At 45.4% G+C, this 19,577-nt stretch overlaps 1 protein-coding gene across 1 annotated transcript; it reads right to left on the reverse strand.

Annotated features, from left to right (window-relative positions):
* Positions 1-7,116: 7,116 nt before the first annotated feature.
* LOC148595843 (cytochrome P450 2K1-like) lies at positions 7,117-12,614 on the reverse strand. Its single transcript, XM_088540099.1, has 9 exons — positions 12,408-12,614; positions 11,400-11,562; positions 10,543-10,692; positions 10,076-10,236; positions 9,303-9,476; positions 8,880-9,021; positions 8,529-8,713; positions 8,159-8,300; positions 7,117-7,351 (listed from the first exon to the last, which is right to left on the reverse strand). Exons 1-9 carry the CDS (start codon positions 12,597-12,599, stop codon positions 7,164-7,166), a joined length of 1,497 nt encoding a protein of 498 aa, XP_088396225.1. The 5' UTR covers positions 12,600-12,614; the 3' UTR covers positions 7,117-7,163.
* Between the last annotated feature and the right edge of the window lie 6,963 nt (positions 12,615-19,577).

Below are 19,577 nucleotides of genomic sequence, written 5' to 3' on the forward strand. Positions count from 1 at the left end.
TTCAGTCCTAATAATTGCTACAAGTTAGTACCTGTGAAGTGAGCAACAGTTATCATACGCATTGGTGACTGACTGTATTTCCTCTCATCCTGAAGTGCAGGAAGATGTTCAAATGTTTCATCTCGAATGTCTTGAGATATCTCAAATATCTTTTCCACTTCAGCCCAAATATTGGGGCTCCTCTAAGGTCTGATAGGTGATTTCTCTAGACATGTCGTGAACTGCCTGAGGTTTTAGCAGACCATTTGTTAAGGTCAAATATTGCAGTGCTCTATGCTTTTATAAAGTATAGGCGGGACAACTCATGCATTCTTTTAGCAGCATGAAAAATTTTTTCTGGTCCATCATTATCTCAGTAGCAAACTTAATAGATCAAGAACAACTCTTCTAAATTTCCCAGTTCTCTTTATGTAAAATGAACCAGAAAAAAATGAGCAGAGGTGTAGGAATCAGTGGTCTGGCCATCATTCAAACTTTCTGGAAATTTATGAGATCTGGACATACTGTCTTTGTCCCCTATATCCCTTGTAGTAAGGTAAGCTGTGCCAAGGCACTGGAACATGAGCTCGATTTTTTTTTCAAATCATCCTAGGTTTTCACATAGGCCAGGACCTGCATTTTTGGTGCAGGAACCTCATCCTAGAGGGGAAAAAGCAGTGTATTGGCATCCATGCATTGATGGTACTCACTGGATATCTGGCATCGAGTGAAGAGAATGTATCTTGTTTCCTGTTGAGGTTAATAGGATAGACACAGCCTCTGTGGCAGGTTCTAAACATATTGCACAGGCTGTTTCAAGAAAGGAGCAAGTGCTGGGCATCGCACTAATAAGTTGGTCCTTAGTTTGGGTAGAAGTCAAACTGCAATGGGAGCAACTGTGTGTGAAGAGATTTTGTGAGTACTTCTGGGTGCAGAGAAGACCTTCCCCTGCTAAAACCACCTGAAACTTTGACTCTGGCTTACAGTGCAAATTTGTGTTGTTTGGAAGATCTTGGATATTGAGGAACAGTGACTGTGTGGCACTTCAGCAGCTTGGCTGAGTATTTCGATGAGACACAACCATGAGCGGAGTCCTCTTCCACTGTGCCACAGCCTTCTGTCTGAACCGGTATGTCAAAACATGCTTCCTAATGCTTTAGGACAGTAGTCTTCAACAACTGATGAGTGCTGCTAGAAATTATATAATTTATATGTGCTCTTATTTTATTAGGGCTTTGTAAAGAAACAGGAACTTGTTCCAGTAGAATAAGCCATAGGAGTGCTTATATATTCTTTAAATTTAGTTGGAACACCTGATAGAGTGCTGGTAAGTAGTTTTGCAAGGTTCTTGTGATTAAGATGCTATGGCATGGGTTAATACGATGATGGAGGATTATCAGAACCATCAAAGAAGGACTAATTCACCTAGTAACCAGGGAAATCACAGCATTGGTTTCTGTTCTCTTCCTGAAGACTGTACGACATAGTTCTGTGTGCGTGTGTGTGTATTTGGGGTATTGTTGAAGGGTAAAATGTGTAAGGAATCATGGTCTGCCTTGGAGGAGAGGGAGGAGAAAGTCTTGTGAGTCTCTGTGATCTGGACAATGCCATTGGATCCTTGACTGAAAGACTACTTCCTGGCTTCTTTCCTTGATTTTAGCCATCTAAAATGCCTTTTTCCAGGCTAACTAGTGTTCTAAAATCTTCCTTTGTCAAATAAATAAATCAGTAAATACTCATCTCTAAATGATCTATAGTTTAGGTGGAATAAATCTCACTGTAGAAGGACTGATCCTTCAGTTTTTTTGAGGGAGCTAGAAGGACTAATTTCTCTGAGCAGCAGGTTTTGGAGAAAAGAATCAGCACTTGGTGGACAAGGTTCTAGGTAACTTTAGAAAGAATATAAGGCAGAATAGAAGAGCAAAACACTTTTATTTCTTTTCCTTTTTCTTTTAACTAGCTAAATATAAGTATTGAGGGCATCATTCTGAAAGATTTATTCACAGTACCTTCTCACATACACAAATAATCCATTGCATTGAACAACAGTCCCTGAAATTACCCCCAGTGGTGCAGGCGGACAATTTGAATCATCAAATAGGACTTTGAGGAATAAGATTTTTACGGTCTTTCTACATATGGCATCTGTTTTTCAAGTGTTTTGATCCTCTGCAAATTATGCACAAAATACTTAATAGAATCTACATATTCAACATTAACATTGTCAAATCCCTTCTCCATTTTCAAAAAAAAAAAAAAAAAAAAAAAAAAAAAAAAAGTGTGTCGCCGGCCGCTGTCTCCGGTCTCAGCTCGTGGCTGTATCCGGGCTCCGGTCAACATGGAGTGTATTCCGCCTGTTGCCAGCGGCTGTCTCCGGTCTCGGCTCGTGGCCTTCTCCGGGCCTGGCACCGAAACGTGTACACCTGGAGGTCGGTCCTCCGGGGACGTCCCCAGCCCGTGAGGGGACAAACCACGTAACACCAATATGGTTGAAGTGGAATGCCGTTTATTGCTTGTTGCTTACTACAGTTATACTCTTTTCAAATGCGGAAGCTGACTTAATAAGTGCTTAATGTGGAATGCAATTGCAGCCTTTCTATTTATGGTTAAAATTGTCCTTATCACTACTTCCCCCTAGACTTTCCCCCTAGACATCGTGATATCTTCCAACCACCGGACCCTTCCTCTTAGCCTAAGTCTGGTCAAGCCAGGCCGCTGTCTTGACTCTTTCCTTAAGCCGTGAGGCCAGCCTAAGCCTGATCTGGCTTCTCAAACTGGTCTCATCCACATCTCCCCCTCCCCATGCTAAGGGTTCCTCCTGTGGAGCTCGGAACATTCCAAGCCCTAGTTCGGGGTTCTGAATGACTTTCTTATAGGTCCTAATGGGCCTAGTGACAGACCTTTGGGCTTTATCAGGGGGCAAAGAGGACGGTGGGGCCGTCTCCCCCACCGGGCCGCTGGATGATGGAGTCCAGCTGTTATCAAAGCTGGTTTTGCACAGTGGGCAGAGAGCCTCTAGCATGGACTCTAATTCCTCCTTCTCCTGCCAGAGCCTAGCAACCTCTCTCTGTAGGCATACCTTTGCCCCCTGTAGCAGTTCAGCTTCCACGGCGAGTATCTCCACCCATTCTTAGGGATATGAGCGAGGGTACGGGCTCAACGCGGAGGTGGCAACCGTGGACTGGGCCATCCATTGCAGGTCTTGGCTGGTCGCGATGGCGTTGAAGGTCGGGGTAAAGGCGTCGCCTACTTTCTCATAATCCTCTGTCGTCAGACAACAGAAGGTGAGGTTAGTAAAGCCCAGGTATCTACATCCCCCCTACATGACAGCATCCATAACGACCAATATGGCTTCATGGAGGGATAGTAGGACAATCTCCGTCTAGAGACAAGGTGTCGACTTTCCTTGTCCCCTAATTATAATACTTTCTGTCCCACACCAACCCCTTTTCCTCAAGGGAACAGGGAGACGTCTCTCCCAATTCCCAGCCGACTCTCCTTCGGTGCGTCCACCTGGATTATTGTCGGCAACCCCAAGGCCTCTCCCAGTTTATTACCTTAGGCCTTACCGGTCTCCTGCATCCACTTCGGATCCCGGACTGTCTTAAGCACCTTGTTAGCCAGTTAAGAGCTCCAGGTCTTGACAGTCTTTCTCGGAATATTTATCTATACTATTTATCTATACTATTTATCTATATTGTAATATAGGGTATACGCAAAATATAACTAAGCCTCCGCAAAGCTAGACTACTGGCGGCTTAAAGCAGAATAGGCATCCTTATCGCAAGTAGCATTACCACAAGCGCATGTTTGGTTGCGCTGTTTGGCCTTATTGCATTACCGCAAGCGTAAGCAATATAGTACAATACTCTTTGCGGGGGCGCGTCCGTCACACACGCGCCCTGTGCCGCTTTTCTTCCTCATGCAGTCTTTCATATTTTTCTTCATACTTCTCTAGTTGCAGGAGCGACGCCTGCTCCTCCTTCTTCCTCTTCTTCCCGATCATTCGATCCTGTAGGCCAAGAAGCATCTCGGGTCTCGGTTAGCTCTGGTTTAATACACCTCGCTGGAACCCATTCCACCCGTTCACCCATCTGCACCACAGCATGCCCGCAACTCTCGGCATTTGCCCTGCTCCTTGCTTTCCTCTTTTGAAGTGAGCTCGGATGGGGCTTCCGACCCTTCCCCTCAGCTATGATGGTTTAGAATGTACAGCGCGCAGCTTAAAATTCTCTGCTCTTCTTTCTGGGGTACTCCTCCTGTACAACCCTCCCCCTCCCCAAGGTGGGTTATCTGTTGCTTGAGGGTGCGGTGGGCTTTTTCTACAATGGCCTGTCCTTGGTTGTTGTAAGGAATGCCGTGCTTTAGCCAAATGCCTCATTTCTTTTTAGGTTACAATCCCTAATCTAGTCTATTATTGGTATACACACATAGTGAAGCTATCTACTAACTCTCACTTGCGCAAGCTTAGCCTGTCATGTACATCTTTGCATCTGCATCCTGTTGGTCTGTGAGTTCTCATATCTATCTTCTCATCTCTGTGTCCCACTTAGCTATGTTAAGAGAGTTCCCTTTCTAATCCCGATCTGTACCGATCCCGCTCTTTTCCTTTATAAACTACAACATACGGTCCCTTGATCTCAGTAGGTTTACCCAAATTCTTCCCAATATTAATAAGATATACGGAGGGAAGTGTTCCGAATATTATCTTAAATGGAATAAACTCCAAAGCATACGGGGATCTAAAGACCACACACACACACACAAACAGCACAAACGCAGTTTCTATCCAGTGGCACGACCTCACGTAGCTGTGCACTCCACTAGTGAGTCCCACTGTTTCAACTGCCGAAGCCCATCCTCGTCGCCAATTACGTTGTGAGTGGGGTTGGGATTTGGCAATAATCACACAAAGAAAGTGGCTACAGAGAGCCTCTATTCAGGTGAAAGCACATTAAAGAAGCAAAGTATGAATAATTACTCTTAAGGTACCATTTGCTGGCAGCATACTGAGACTGAACGTTCTCTCAGGTGGGCAGATTGGAGGGTGGCCGACAGGCTCCCAACTTGGCGCCGGTGCTAGGAGTCTCGCCCCCCCCTCCTCTTTCTGCACTGTCTGTTTAAGCCCGGTGCATCCTGCCACGTAGGGCCAGTACGTGCCAGCAGGCAAACCGAGGGGCGGACAAACTCCGCCTTCAGTCACCTAACCTTCCCTCCTGGTCGCGCAGGTGCGCGTACCAGTAAGTGGTCCCAGCCGTCAGTCTGAGGCTCCTGCCTTTCTCATCTTCCTCCCTTTCGGGTGCTTGATCTGCAAACTAGTTTAGAGGAAGTTCGCCGTTAAGTTCGCTGCAAGCCCGGTCGAGCAGCCGCCTTCAACTGAGGTCGGCTGTGAGCCTGGCTGAGCAATTGCCCCTGTGCTTCTTATTGTGCAGGCCGGGCAGGCAAACATCTTCTTTCTGTGACTCTATAGATTATCCGAATCTCCACCTTTCAACCATACCTCACATCAGCATTATTATACAAAGGATACAACACATAATACAGACGAACACAGCAAATAGAGATAACAGCCCTAATAATGGTTTCTGCCCTCACTTAAGGTATTACAATTCTCCAACCTCCACTTTAAAGGGCAGATCAAATCCCTCTATGTCCCTTACGGTAGGGAAGGCAGTTATCGTCTCCCCGTACCCGGGAGCAGCCCTTGCCCCCTCCTCCTTCTCCAGTGTTTGCATTTGGCCCTCCTGGGTCCCAAAAGACCCCACCTCCACAAAGGAAGCAAAAAGACACAGTGTATGCTCATGCCTTCAACACATATTCACAATTTAATTATTAACAAGGAATGAATAAGCCGCCTCTTCAAATGAAAGGGCAGTTCTGTGTTGTCTCCTGAGAGATGTGCTCCGAGTTATGTCCGTGTAGTATCTCAGAACAAGCAGTGCCTCTAGCCACGTGTGCAAAACTCTGGCATTTTGGGAGGAAGCTAGGGGAGCAGGAGTGTGCTGAAATGCACTGGGAGGAAGAATCCAGCCCCCTGCACCATTCCCCTTGTCTGCTCCATCCTGCTGGATTCCTCCAGTGCTTGCTACCAGGCCTTCAGGCAGTGAGTGAGTTGAGCAGGGTGACATTATAACAAGCTCTGGTGACAAGCTGAGAGTTGTTTCCTTCCTATTGGGGGGCTTTTGTCCCCCAGACTTATTTTGAGATGAGGACAGAATGACAGCTTGTTCAAGCAGGATGATTCCTCTACCATCAGATGCCAAATACACTATTTAGATCTTAGGATACTCTATTTTACCAGCTTTCCAGCTTTCCTGTCCTGTGGATCCCTGCCAAGTTGTGTTTTTCCCATGTGAGTGAGTGGTATTACCAACCTCCCCATTTCTGGGTTGTCCCTTTGGAATATTCCCCCAGGCTCATGCTATAGGCAGAGATATCTGTGTCTGTACTGGAAGGAGCACCTTTTAGTGTAGTTGTCCCAGATGTTATAATGGGAGTGGTTGTTCTGCTGGTGTTCTTACGATAAAACACTGCAGAAGGGGAGCATGAGCAAGAAGATGGTGGTTGCCCTCAAGGTTACACAGAACAGGTTCATCTATTTCCCACTGGAAGCACAGCACTGGTTGTCTGTTCTAAACAAGAGTGCCTCCACAGAAGACATTTTAAGGTGTGCAAGAGGATCTTGCAGCTTTTAAGACAACATTGAGAACAGCTTGATTCCTCAGTGGAGAAGGATTTTTTATTTTTTTCAAGGTTTAATCATTTTCATTAATATCTGCATTATTGCTGAAGTCAACAAAATCATTATCAGCTTCCATCCAGTGGATTTCTGTATACTATCATGCAATGGTCTTTTGTGGATCTTCTCTGTGATTCTGAGTCAGACTGACATCTAATGTTGTTTTTCTACACTGTTAAGCTATACTTGTGTGTGCGTGTGTGTGATTTTGTTATGTTTTGTGTGATATGCTCTTTCAGTGACCACCACTTTCCCTTTCAAATAGTGTTTGAGAGTCAGAACTCGCCTCTGGAATAAAGGTGGGTGAAACACCTTGAGCTAAGATGTGAGATGTGGTTGGGCTATAAATCCCTTCTTGGATTCTGAAACTGCAGATGTGCGACTAGAGAAGAACTAGGATATTTTCTCTGGTGTCTTGGAAGAAGGATCACGTCTGAGAAAAGTTCTAGGAACGTCGAACTGCACAGACCTCATGACGCAGTGGAGGGGTTGTGATCCCAATGGCAGGAGTGAGGTCCAGATCTGAGGTGGAAACACCAGCAGGAGGTTGAAAGGTGAAGCGCTGCAGGAGACTTGTAAAGAAGAGGAAGAGTTCCATTTTGGCAAGATTCTCGCCAGCGCAGATCCTCCGTCCTAGAATGAAATGCAGAATGGCCATAAGAGTGTCAGTAAAAACTGCTTCTTGGACTGTTGTCAGGGGCTTTGAACTCTGAGTGGGCAAATTCAAAATTCAGGCTCTTTGGTAAAGCTGGACTTGTGAAATTAGCAGATGTGAGTGGAAAAGCAGAGAGGATATCTCTGGGAAGTGTCAGAGGGGCATCTTATATTCATTCGGTAGGACCCTTATCCACCCCAAATCTGATTTTGCTTTAACAGATTAGTTCTTGTATTTATTGACCCTTGTTGGAAATAGCTATCCCCATACAGGATCAAGATACCCAGCATCAGAGGGACGTGATGCATCAGGCTGGATGGGTATTGAAGTGTCAAGGCCTGGCCTGACCAGTCAAGGCATTCCTTGTTGTGAATGGATTGCAATGACCTTGTCTGACAGTGGGTGCAAACAGGGCTGATGTCTTTCCTAGATGCTATGCCTTCATTCAGTCCCCAGGAAGGCAGGGACACCACACTTTATCATTCGGATAATTAGATAAGTTTTGCTGGACAGATTGTTGGCTCTGTGCTATTCCTGAGGAGTTTTGATGAGGAACTTATGTTGATGAGAGAGGTGCTACACACTGAATGCCCAAGTAAAGGTAGAGAAGGTGCATTTGCCATGTTCCCATGATAGTCATGGGCAATACCATGTGACTTGGGGAAAGACCACAAGACAAGAGACCTCAGGACCATGGCATTTAGTCCTGGGTATCCATTCACTGGGGAAAGTAAGTCTGAGATGCTCAGTTCCCCTCAGAGCCTGACAAGTAGAAGAGAAGATACCTGCTGAAAAAGGCATGAAAGCATCCCTCTTTACAAACTTGCCCTGGGAGTCAAGGAAATGCTCAGGATAGAACATGTCAGGTTTCTCCCACTGGGATTTGTCTCGCAGGACAGAGGTCAGCAAGGGGATGACGTAGGTTCCCTGCAAGCCAAAGCAGAGTAGTTATTCCATTGCTAGCAGCCTTGCTGTGATTATCACAGCAATGGTGAGTGTTGGAGCTCCAGAATACCACTTTGTTTAACATGGAAACTACTCTCACAGTAGCTTTGAGAATGCCAGAGTGAGCATCTCTTGACACAAGCAGGACCTAAAAGGGGATACTTTGCAGAAGAGACAAGGGCAAGAGAAGGAATGCCCTGAACTTCTCACCTTGGGGATGAAATAGCCTTTGAAAGTGACATCTGTCGTAGTCGCATGGGGCAAGTTCAATGGCACGATATTAGCAAATCGCTGAACTTCATGGATAACAGCATCTGTGTATGGCATTTGAGTTCGATGCTCAATTCTTGGGGCGTTTGATCCTATCACCAGCTCTATCTCTTCTTGGACTTTTTCTGTGGAAAGAATAGGGGTCATACACAGATTTCTCACTCCAAGCTCTCTCCTGCTAGGAATAATTAGAACTGGGGAATTCACTTTTTGTTTGGCCCTGCCCAGTGTGGAGTCCCATGCACCGTGACCTGGTAAGAAGCAGGCTGCTGGATGCCATGTGCCACTTACTCTGAATTTCAGGATATCTCATCATTAGCAGAAGGGCCCAGCGCAAAGTGGAGGATGTGGTCTCCATGCCAGCTGCAAATAGATTTCTCACAATCCCATATAAGTTTTCGTTATGGAAGTACCCATTGGAGTTACCTTTTTCCTGGAAAAAAAATGAATTATTAACAATAGTACCTGATTAAATCTTTCAAATAGCCCTTTTAAACTGCAGGACCAGTGATTAATTTCATATGTAAATCTCATGAAAGAGTTAAGTTCCAGGGAATGGAAAGAAATGTGAAACTATAAGCAAAGATAGCATCTTTGCTTGGTGAAATAGGGATTTTATTTTACTTATGAACCAAGGGAGCAACAGAAAGCTGTCAATTCAAAGTGAGCAAAGGAAACCAAGGAGATTTGAAGAAGCTGCTGGGATTCTAGTACCTCTTGTTGTCGGACAAGAAAAGAGTCAATGAAACTCCTCTGGTCATTTTTGTCAAGAGTTTTGAGATGTTCTAAGAAAGTGACCTTGATAAATTCACCAACTTCATCTCTGTTCTTTATAACGGTTTTGCAGTTCTTCAGGAGGAATCCAAGGCCTGGGAATGTGTTGAACAGCTGCAAGATGCAGAGTTGGAGAGAAAGCAAAAATAACTGCTAAGAAAACACATCACAGGTCAGCAGTGCATATTGACAAAAGTCCTTATTGAAAATAGTGTGTGTTCATATGGTTATGATGCAAACTATCTCTTTGTCCTTTCTCCTCCCTGGACAACCATGAAAAATGGTTAAAATTTCTCCACTATGTCTTAATCATACTCATCAAAAGTAGTTGAAAAGTGTTGTATTTTTCTTTTCTGTAGGTGCCCTTGACTATAAACACAATTCCCTGGAGAAGGTTCAGACTTGTTCTCACGCTGTTTCTTGATCGTGTTGCTAGTTGTGGAAGATGGAGAAATTTGACTAACTTTTGTCTTGTGGGTACACATTCCTAGTATTGTATTACAGTCTTGGATTCCACTTGTTGAAATGAGGAACTAGCAATCTCTCAGGCCATGCTGGCAGGATAAATTCATAAGTTGTGTGAGAGGTCCCTTTGGGGAATCATTTGCCGTGTGCAGGTAGATGTGTTGTGATGCTGACGAGTGAGGGAGTGTGCAGTTAGCATCTGTGTAATGCTTGCCTTTGAAGAGCACTATACAAACAATATGAATTACCAAAATTGATGGACTTCCAAGAAGCATGATATTTTCATTCACCAGAGACAGGAGCTTTTTGAATGTGGGATCTTCATAGTCATACCGTTTTCCAAGCAATATGGACACAATGACATTAGCAACAGCTGCATTCAGCGTAAGGGTCATCTCCAGGGGTTTCCCTAATATGGGAAAAGGTTGTGCATACATATGATTAATACTTATTCAGATAAACCAAAGTATTACAGTGGGAATACTCCATGCTCCATCTGACTGAATGAGGAACATTCCTGAAGCATGCAATTGCCAGGTAGACAGACAGGCAGATAGACCTGTCTGTCAGATAGATGTAAACTCATGACATCATTGATACTGGAAAACAGAACATCTTTGAGGGAGCTATGACCTTCTTCTTCCTCATCCTTGGTATTCTTGTAGGAGACTTTAGGAAAATCAGAGAAGTTTTATTGAAGTAAAGTTCTGCTCACCTTTGTGCTTCTCAATGGTGTCTACCAGGCTTCTACACTCTTCTACAATGAAGTCCTCTATAGCCTTCTTGCCCATTCCGAAGTCTCGTAAGGTTGTGAGAGTAAATCTTCGCATCACTTTCCAGTTTTCCCCATTAGCGAATATAAGTCCTGAAATGGAAAACAAAAGCACAGAATTAGAAATTTCAGAAACAGGTAAAGATCCCTTTCCCACTCTGGATCCTGGCAAAGGAAACACTTGGAAAACTGGTAGGAAACACTTCAAACTCTCAAGGTACATTGCATCCTCACTTAGAGTGAAATGAGACAGGAAATAAATGCTGGGTGAAAGCTATGAGAGAAGCAGCCACTGCTCAGAGTTCACATGATTGCTGATGCCTTTCGATAGACTAAGGATTTTGTTCATCCCAGATTAGAGCAGAGACATAAACTTCTCTTCTTTGTGGAAGTTAGGTGTGCTTGTTATCACACATGTCCTCTTTGGGAATAGATGCAAATCCTGCTAGGGAGTGCAAGTGTTCTTCCATAAACCATAGGAAATAAGTGACAGCCTCTGATGTGGGTATCTGTGTGGAAAATATTCCCACTTGGTCAAGTGAATCCCACCCACATGCATCCTAGCAAAGCCACAGGAATTCTCATTGACATTTTCAGAGAAGTTTAGATAAAGCAGGTGCTGCAATTTACTTTCCTTGCACCTCTTCCTATCATACTCTCTTATTCTTGCTGAGAGCCTTTTCCAATAAACTTTCTCCAAGTCTCCAAGTCAACATGGCTTGACTTCTAACAACATGTAAGTTACTCACAGTTGGTCACCAGACACAAAAGCGTCCATCCTTGTTCACCAGCCAACTCACCAGTTCCTTTTACTCTTTTTCCAAGGACTGGGATTTCAGGTCTCCCTGCAAATGCATCTGCCTGGTTCACCAGAGCTTCCTTCACTGTTTCGTATCCTGACAGCACTACCATTTTTTTTTGCCCCATCTGAATGCTGAAGACTGGGCCGTACGTTTTGGACAGCTAGTGGGATGAAGGGAGACAGTGATGTCAGACAATAACCAGAAAGCCCCAAATAATCAATTCTCAGATTGTTCAAGACTCTTTTTTACACCTTTCCATGCAACACTAGAATGTCCAGACTGTGGAGATCATGGAAATATTCATGGAAATGCTGTAACTGTTATGAAGATAATGCCTCATGTTAGGGTCTGCAATCTCCTCCATTTTGAAGAGAACAGCTTAAAGGCTCTGAGTGCCCAGGTAAGTGAGGATGGCATGGCAGAGTAGGACCATGCCCGAGGAAGGTCCAATAATGGAAGGACAAAATACAGACTGTGGCATGGATGCAGCCCTGTTGGGAGAATACTCAAAAGCATGAAGCAGTCTAGGAATTTTAGTTTTGCATGCAGTGCTGAAAGGCCCTCAGAGAGAAACATTTCAGGGCCCTGACTTGGTAACTAAGATAAATCAGAGCTCTTTAGGCTAGCATAGTGCTGCTTGTAAGCATAGGTAAGCATAGATGTGCTTATCTATGCATGGCTTTAAAGAGATAAACACAAGGAGAATTTTTCAATAATTTTTGTGTGAGCTGTTCAGTTCACAGTCAAACGCTTGACACCATGGGTAACTGCACTTCACTGAGTCCACAGTTATTGCTTTTAAGGGGACAATGCTAGGACTCACATTACCCACAGCAACATCCTATCTTGCACTTCCAGTGATGGGAACAGCATTTAGAAGAAAGAGTAAATCTTGTTGCAGTTGAAGCTCTATGCTCAGAGAACTTTGTGTAGCTCTGACTGTGTATCAAAATCTTCCTTGGACTCACAGGGAGATGTAAGAAAAAGAATAACAGAAGAGGTTACCTCTAGCATTGTCCGATAAGGCCTCTTCAGATCCAGGACGTGCAGATTTCCTATGATGGGTAGAGGCGTAGGTCCTGGTGGAAAGACCCCTTTTGCATGGTTCTTCCAGAAATATTCTCTATTCAGAACCAGCAGGAGAATCAGCACAACAACTAAGCCTGCAGGAGCGAAGCTGAACCAATCCATTGTCATTCAGCGGGGACTTGCTTAGCTGGAAAGAGGAAAATGCAAGGCAACGTGCAACCTCTTGTCAGAAGTCAGAAGTCTGAAGCACTAATATACTCATATACTAATAGAGATATTCCTTTCAATGCTAACAGATGACAGGAATTCTCTTCTGGGTTCGCTTCACTGCATAATTCCGACTAGGCACTCTCTGCACCGGGTGCAGTGCTTTGCTTTTCTTTGCTCCAAGCTGGCTACTCTTTAATGGGGAGGCACGTGGCTTTCTAAACGAATCCTGTGCATTGGCAGGTAAGTCTTGGGACATCAGTCCAATTCAATAACAGATTAAACAGGACTTTGAACTTAGTGGGTTATAGTACTGTCACTGAATGAGTGGTGGTGGGAGTGAGTGACACAATGCACTTCACTTGTGGGAAAGAAATAGTAATAGGTTTTCTTGATAATGACAATGGTTTCATGAGATTCTATGGCAAGATCATTTATTATTTACTGCATGGATATACACAGATATACACAGATGTTCAAGATACACGCAGAATTACCTCTCGTTGGGTCACGAGGTTCAAATTGGACTCCCTTGCTTTCCAAACTCCTTCTGAGAGGAGTCTGGGTGCGGCTGGATCCAGTCCTAGTCGCAGACCTGGTCAACGGCTTATGACTAAAAGGGATTTGTGCACAAAGTAAGGTTTACCAGTTCAGAAAGAGAGTGCGCTATAGTCACTTCCCACGAATCTGTAGTGGCAAGGATCTCTCAACTCCGAGGAGTGTCCTTGAGAGGAGTCCCTGCTCAAGGGGAGATCCTGGCATGCAGCCCACTGCGATGCAAGGAGAGCTCAATGGGCTCTCGGATTGTCCCCATATTTATGGAATAAGACGATTGACTCAGTCATTCTTTCAATTCAGAAATGACCGTTGGCTGCTGTGTGCACAAATAGCCTTATCCCCCCATCAGGATGCAGCTGTCAGGATTGTTATTGATGGTTAATGTCCAAATGGGGGAAGATATCAGAGAGGCAACTACCAAGATCAGATAATGTGGTAGTTAACGCCTGAATAGGGCTACGTGTGAGAGGTCAGGTTTTGCTAGGGAAGGAGCACATCTGTCACAAGTTCATATCAAACAATAGTTGGCACCAGAGGACATGGAACCCCAGCGAAACATGTTTGCAAAGCATATTCTGCGGTCATCCCTATCTGTTAAGGATGCCTCTTATGCCTTGCTGTCTCAATGTCTTCCTTAAAACTATCCAGACTTTGGTGGTATTAGATTATCAAAAGATTGCCTATTTATTATTATCTTTAAAATTGTATTTATATACAATATCTATTGCTTTGCACTATACATTGAAAACTAGGTTCTTCTTGTCTACCTCCTTTTCTGTCTTTCTCTATAAAGCTACTTGCAGCTTTGAAGCTTCTTTTTCACCAAACAAAACCTCTGGTAAAAACATTTCAAGTTCAATCTCTTTATATTATGCAATTATTATGCAGTAGGGCCTGGACTTGCGTCTTCAAAGGCAAGTTCCTTGCCTTGGACTTCTGACCATAGTAATTTCAAGAAGAGGCAAGAGAGAAGAGTCTGCAGGATTCCCTGGGAATGGAGAGTCAGCGTTGAAAATAAAACTGAGAAGAGATAGCCTTGTCTGAGGAAAGAGGGCTGAGGTAGAGTTTTTCTATGTATGTCTTCATGCCTGATAGAGTGAGGAACAGAGAAGTGAAGACACAGTGAAAAAATCATTCAGTGTTTTCACAGGCCCTGGCTGGTGCAGATGAGCTGTGGCTCTAGGATAGTGTTTGGAAGAGTTTTCTAGAACAAGAGTAGTGGGGGAAATCATACTTGGTTGTGGGGTGAGAATGTGTTGCCCATATGAGTTGAAGTGCTCGGGCAGATTTCCTTGCTCTTAACTCCCTAGCCATGATCCCTGCAGAGATAGGACCAAAGGCAAAGGAGAAGACTCAGCATCCTAAAGAATGGGCTCTAGGCATAGAAAATCATAGGAAATGATCATAGGAAATGATCACAGAGGGTCCTCTTTCACCCCTCCTGGGAAACCTGTGGCCTCTGTTGCTTCCCTGAAATGCCTGTATACCAATGCGCGAAGCATGGGGAATAAGCAGGATGAACTGGAGATCTGTGTGCGGTCCCAGCGTCATGATCTCATTGGAATCACAGAGACATGGTGGGATAGCTCGCACGACTGGAGCGCTGCCATGGAAGGCTATGTGCTCTTTAGGAAGGACAGGCTGGGAAGGCGAGGTGGTGGAGTTGCTCTTTATGTGAGAGAGCAACTGGAATGCATGGAGCTCAACCTGGGAGTCGAGGATGAGCGAGTTGAGAGCTTGTGGGTAAGGATTAGAGGGCAGGCTAATGTGGGAGACACTGTGGTGGGTGTTTGCTACCGGCCACCTGACCAAGACGAGGAGGTTGATGAGGCCTTCTATAGGCAGCTGGATGTTGCCTCTCGGTCACAGGCCCTGGTTCTCATGGGGGACTTCAACTACCCCGACATCAACTGGGAGGACAACACAGCCAGGCATAAGCAGTCCTGGAGGTTCCTGCAGAGCGTCGACGATAACTTTTTGACGCAGGTTGTGGAGGAGCCGACGAGGAGAGATGGGCTACTGGACCTCGTGCTATCAAATAGGGAGGGCCTAGTAGGAGATGTTAAGGTGGGGGGTAGCCTCGGCTGCAGTGACCATGAGTTGGTGGAGTTCAGGATTCAACGAGGAGGAGGCAGGGCTGTAAGTAGCCTTGCGACGATGGACTTCAGGAGGGCCTACTTTAGCCTCTTCAGAGACCTCCTCGGTAGAATCCCATGGGCTAGTGCTCTAGAAGGCAGCGGGGCCCAAGAGAGCTGGTTAGTTTTCAAGCGGCACTTCCTCCACGCCCAGCAACAGTGCATCCCTGTGTGTAGGAAGGGAGGCAGAGGGGGCAGGCGACCTGCGTGGATGAGCCGGGAGCTTGTGGCAATGCTCAAGCAGAAGGCAGCGGTATACAGAATGTGGAAAAAAGGACAGGCCCCCTGGGAGAAATACAGGAACGTAGTCAGGGAGTGCAGAGATGCGACAAGGAAAGCTAAGGCACGTCTGGAAGGCAAGCTGGCAAGGGACGTTAAAAATAACAAAAAAAAATTCTTCAAATACATTAACAGCAAAAGGAAGATCAGGGAAAACGTGGGTCCGCTGGAGGACGGGATGGGCACCTTGGTTACAAATAACACAGAAAAAGCAGAGTTGCTCAATGCCTTCTTTGCTTCGGTGTTTACCAAGGGCAGCCCTTTAGACCCCCAGGCCCTAGAGGCAAGAGAAGAAGCTGGTGGAGAGGAAGACTTGCCCTGGGTAGAGGAAGATTGGGTCAGAGAGCACCTAAGGAACCTCGATACCCACAAATCCATGGGCCCTGATGGGATGCACCCCAGAGTGCTGCGGGAGCTGGCAGATGCCATAGCTAAGCCGCTCTCCATCATCTTTGAAAGATCCTGGAGAACGGGGGAGGTGCCGGAAGACTGGAAGAAGGCCAATGTCACGCCAGTCTTCAAAAAAGGCAAGAGGGAGGACCCAGGCAACTACAGGCCAGTCAGCCTCACCTCCGTCCCCGGAAAAGTGATGGAACGGCTCATACTGGCCGTTGTCTCCAGGCACATGGAGGACAAGAAGGTGCTCAAGAGTAGTCAGCATGGATTCACCAAGGGAAAATCTTGCCTGACTAACCTGATAGCCTTCTATGATGAAATGACCGGCTGGATAGACGAGGGGAGAGCGGTGGATGTCGTCTATCTCGACTTCACCAAGGCTTTTGACACCGTCCCTCACAACATCCTCCTGGGCAAGCTCCGGAAGTGTGGGATAGATGAGTGGACAGTGAGATGGATTAGGAACTGGCTGGATGGCAGGGCCCAGAGAGTGGTGATCAGCGGTGCAGAGTCTAGTTGGAGGCCTGTGGCTAGTGGGGTCCCCCAGGGGTCAGTCCTTGGTCCAGTCCTGTTCAATTTATTCATCAATGACCTGGATGAAGGCACAGAGTGCTCCCTCAGCAAGTTTGCTGATGATACCAAACTGGGAGGAGTAGCCGATACCCCAGAGGGCTGCGCTGCCATCCAGAGGGACCTGGACAGACTGGACAACTGGGCGGTGAAAAACCTCATGCAATTCAACAAGGCGAAGTGCAAGGTTCTGCACCTGGGGAGGAATAACCCCAGACACCAGTACAGGCTGGGGACCGACCTTCTGGAGAGCAGCTCTGCGGAGAAAGACCTGGGTGTCATGGTGGACGACAAGTTGACCATGAGGCAGCAGTGTGCCCTCGTGGCCAAGAAGGCCAATGGAATCCTGGGCTGCATTAAGAAGAGCGTCTCCAGCAGGTCGAGGGAGGTGATCCTGCCCCTCTACTCAGCCCTGGTGAGGCCGCATCTGGAGTACTGTGTCCAGTTCTGGGCTCCACAGTACAAGAGGGATGTGGAGCTGCTGGAGAGAGTCCAGCGCAGGGCTACAAGGATGATCAGGGGCCTGGAACATCTGCCCTATGAGGAGAGGCTGAGGGAGCTGGGCCTGTTCAGCCTGGAGAAGAGAAGGCTGAGAGGGGATCTAATCAGTGTATATAAATACCTCAAAGGAGGGAGTGCAGAGGACGGGGATGGTCTCTTTTCAGTGGTGGCCACTGATAGGACTAGAGGAAATGGCCGGAAACTGAAACATCAAAAATTCCATAGGAACTTAAGGAAAAATTTCTTAACAGTGAGGGTGACAGAGCACTGGAACAGGCTGCCCAGAGAGGTTGTGGAGTCTCCTTCTCTGGAGATCTTCAAAACCCGCTTGGATGCAGTCCTGTGCCATGTGCTTTAGGTGTCCCTGCGTATGCAGGGGGGTTGGACTAGATGATCTCTAGAGGTCCCTTCCAACCCTAAGCATTCTATGATTCTATGATTCTATGATTCTATGATTCTAGGCTAAAGAGCAAGGCAGTGTGAGTCCCTGGGCGGAAACCCTGGAAGAGGATTTAGAGAGAGCCTGCTGTTGCTCCAGTCTGTGCTGTTATCAGAGTCTCTGGAGCAAAGGCTGAGCCATTTTGCCTACTTGGAAGGTGTCCTGGAAAACTGTCGAGGGGTTACGATCAGCTGTGTGCCAATCAGCTGTGAGACAAAAGGGCACAGTGCATGTTCATGCCTTCTACACATACTCACAATTTAACTGTTAATGAGGAATAAGTTAGATGCTGACTATTGCAATAAGAGAAAAGGGCAGTTCTGGGTTGTCTCCTGAGAGATGTGCACCAAGTTATGTGCATGCAGCGTTTCAGAACAAGCAGTGCCTCTAGCCACGTGTGCAAAACTCTGGCATTTTGGGAGGAAGCTGGGGGAGCAGGAGTGTGCTGAATTGCACTGGGAGGAAGAGTCCAGCCCCCTGCTCCATTCCTCTTACCTGTTCAGTCCTAATAATTGCTACAAGTTAGTACCTGTGAAGTGAGCAACAGTTATCATACGCATTGGTGACTGACTGTATTTCCTCTCATCCTGAAGTGCAGGAAGATGTTCAAATGTTTCATCTCGAATGTCTTGAGATATCTCAAATATCTTTCCCACTTCAGCCCAAATATTGGGGCTCCTCTAAGGTCTGATAGGTGATTTCTCTAGACATGTCGTGAACCAACTGAGGTTTTAGCAGACCGTTTGTTAAGGTCAAATATTGCAGTGCTCTATGCTTTTATAAAGTGTAGGCGGGACAACTCATGCATTCTTTTAGCAGCATGAAATTTTTTTTTCTGGTCCATCATCATCTCAGTAGCAAACTTAATAGATCAAGAACAACTCTTTTAAATTTCCCAGTTCTCTTTACGTAAAATGAACCAGAAAAAAATGAGCAGAGGTGTAGGAATCAGTGGTCTGGCCATCATTCAAACTTTCTGGAAATTTATGAGATCTGGACATACTGTCTTTGTCCCCTATATCCCTTGTAGTAAGGTAAGCTGTGCCAAGGCACTGGAACATGAGCTTGATTTTTTTTTCAAATCATCCTAGGTTTTCACATAGGCCAGGACCTGCATTTTTGGTGCAGGAACCTCATCCTAGAGGGGAAAAAGCAGTGTATTGGCATCCATGCATTGATGGTACTCACTGGACATCTGGCATCGAGTGAAGAGAATGTATCTTGTTTCCTGTTGAGGTTAATAGGATAGGCACAGCCTCTGTGGCAGGTTCTAAACATATTGCACAGGCTGTTTCAGCAAGGAGCAAGTGCTGGGCATCGCACTAATAAGTTGATCCTTAGTTTGGGTAGAAGTCAAACTGCAATGGGAGCAACTGTGTGTGAAGAGATTTTGTGAGTACTTCTGGGTGCAGAGAAGACCTTCCCCTGCTTCCTGGCATCCTTGATTTTAGCCATCTAAAATGCCTTTTTCCAGACTAACTAGTGTTCTAAAATCTTCCTTTGTCAAATAAATAAATCAGTAAATACTCATCTCTAAATGATCTATAGTTTAGGTGGAATAAATCTCACTGTAGAAGGACTGATCCTTCAGTTTTTTTGAGGGAGCTAGAAGGACTAATTTCTCCGAGCAGCAGGTTTTGGAGAAAAGAATCAGCACTTGGTGGACAAGGTTCTAGGTAACTTTAGAAAGAATATAAGGCAGAATAGAAGAGCAAAACACTTTTATTTCTTTTCCTTTTTCTTTTAACTAGCTAAATATAAGTATTGAGGGCATCATTCTGAAAGATTTATTCACAGTACCTTCTCACATACACAAATAATCCATTGCATTGAACAACAGTCCCTGAAATTACCCCCAGTGGTGCAGGCGGACAATTTGAATCATCAAATAGGACTTTGAGGAGTAAGATTTTTGCAGTCTTTCTATATATGGCATCTGTTTTTCAAGTGTTTTGATCCTCTGCAAATTATGCACAAAATACTTAATAGAATCTACATATTCAACATTAACATTGCCAAATCCCTTCTCCATTTTCCAAAAAAAAAAAAAAAAAAAAAAAA

Source organism: Tinamus guttatus, unplaced genomic scaffold (genome assembly GCF_059628265.1).
Source record: "Tinamus guttatus ecotype Peru unplaced genomic scaffold, ASM5962826v1 Tinamus_guttatus_pri_ptg000055l, whole genome shotgun sequence".
Taxonomy (NCBI): Eukaryota; Metazoa; Chordata; class Aves; order Tinamiformes; family Tinamidae; genus Tinamus; species Tinamus guttatus.

Coding starts and splice junctions, on each gene's coding strand:
- LOC148595843 (XM_088540099.1), bottom strand. CDS start 12,599: ATGACAATGGATTGGTTCAGCTTCGCTCCTGCAGGCTTAGTTGTTGTG. Junction 9,022..9,302: donor TTCTTGTCCGACAACAAGAG/GTACTAGAATCC, acceptor TTTTTTTTCCAG/GAAAAAGGTAACTCCAATGG. Junction 8,714..8,879: donor GAGATATCCTGAAATTCAGA/GTAAGTGGCACA, acceptor TTCTTTCCACAG/AAAAAGTCCAAGAAGAGATA.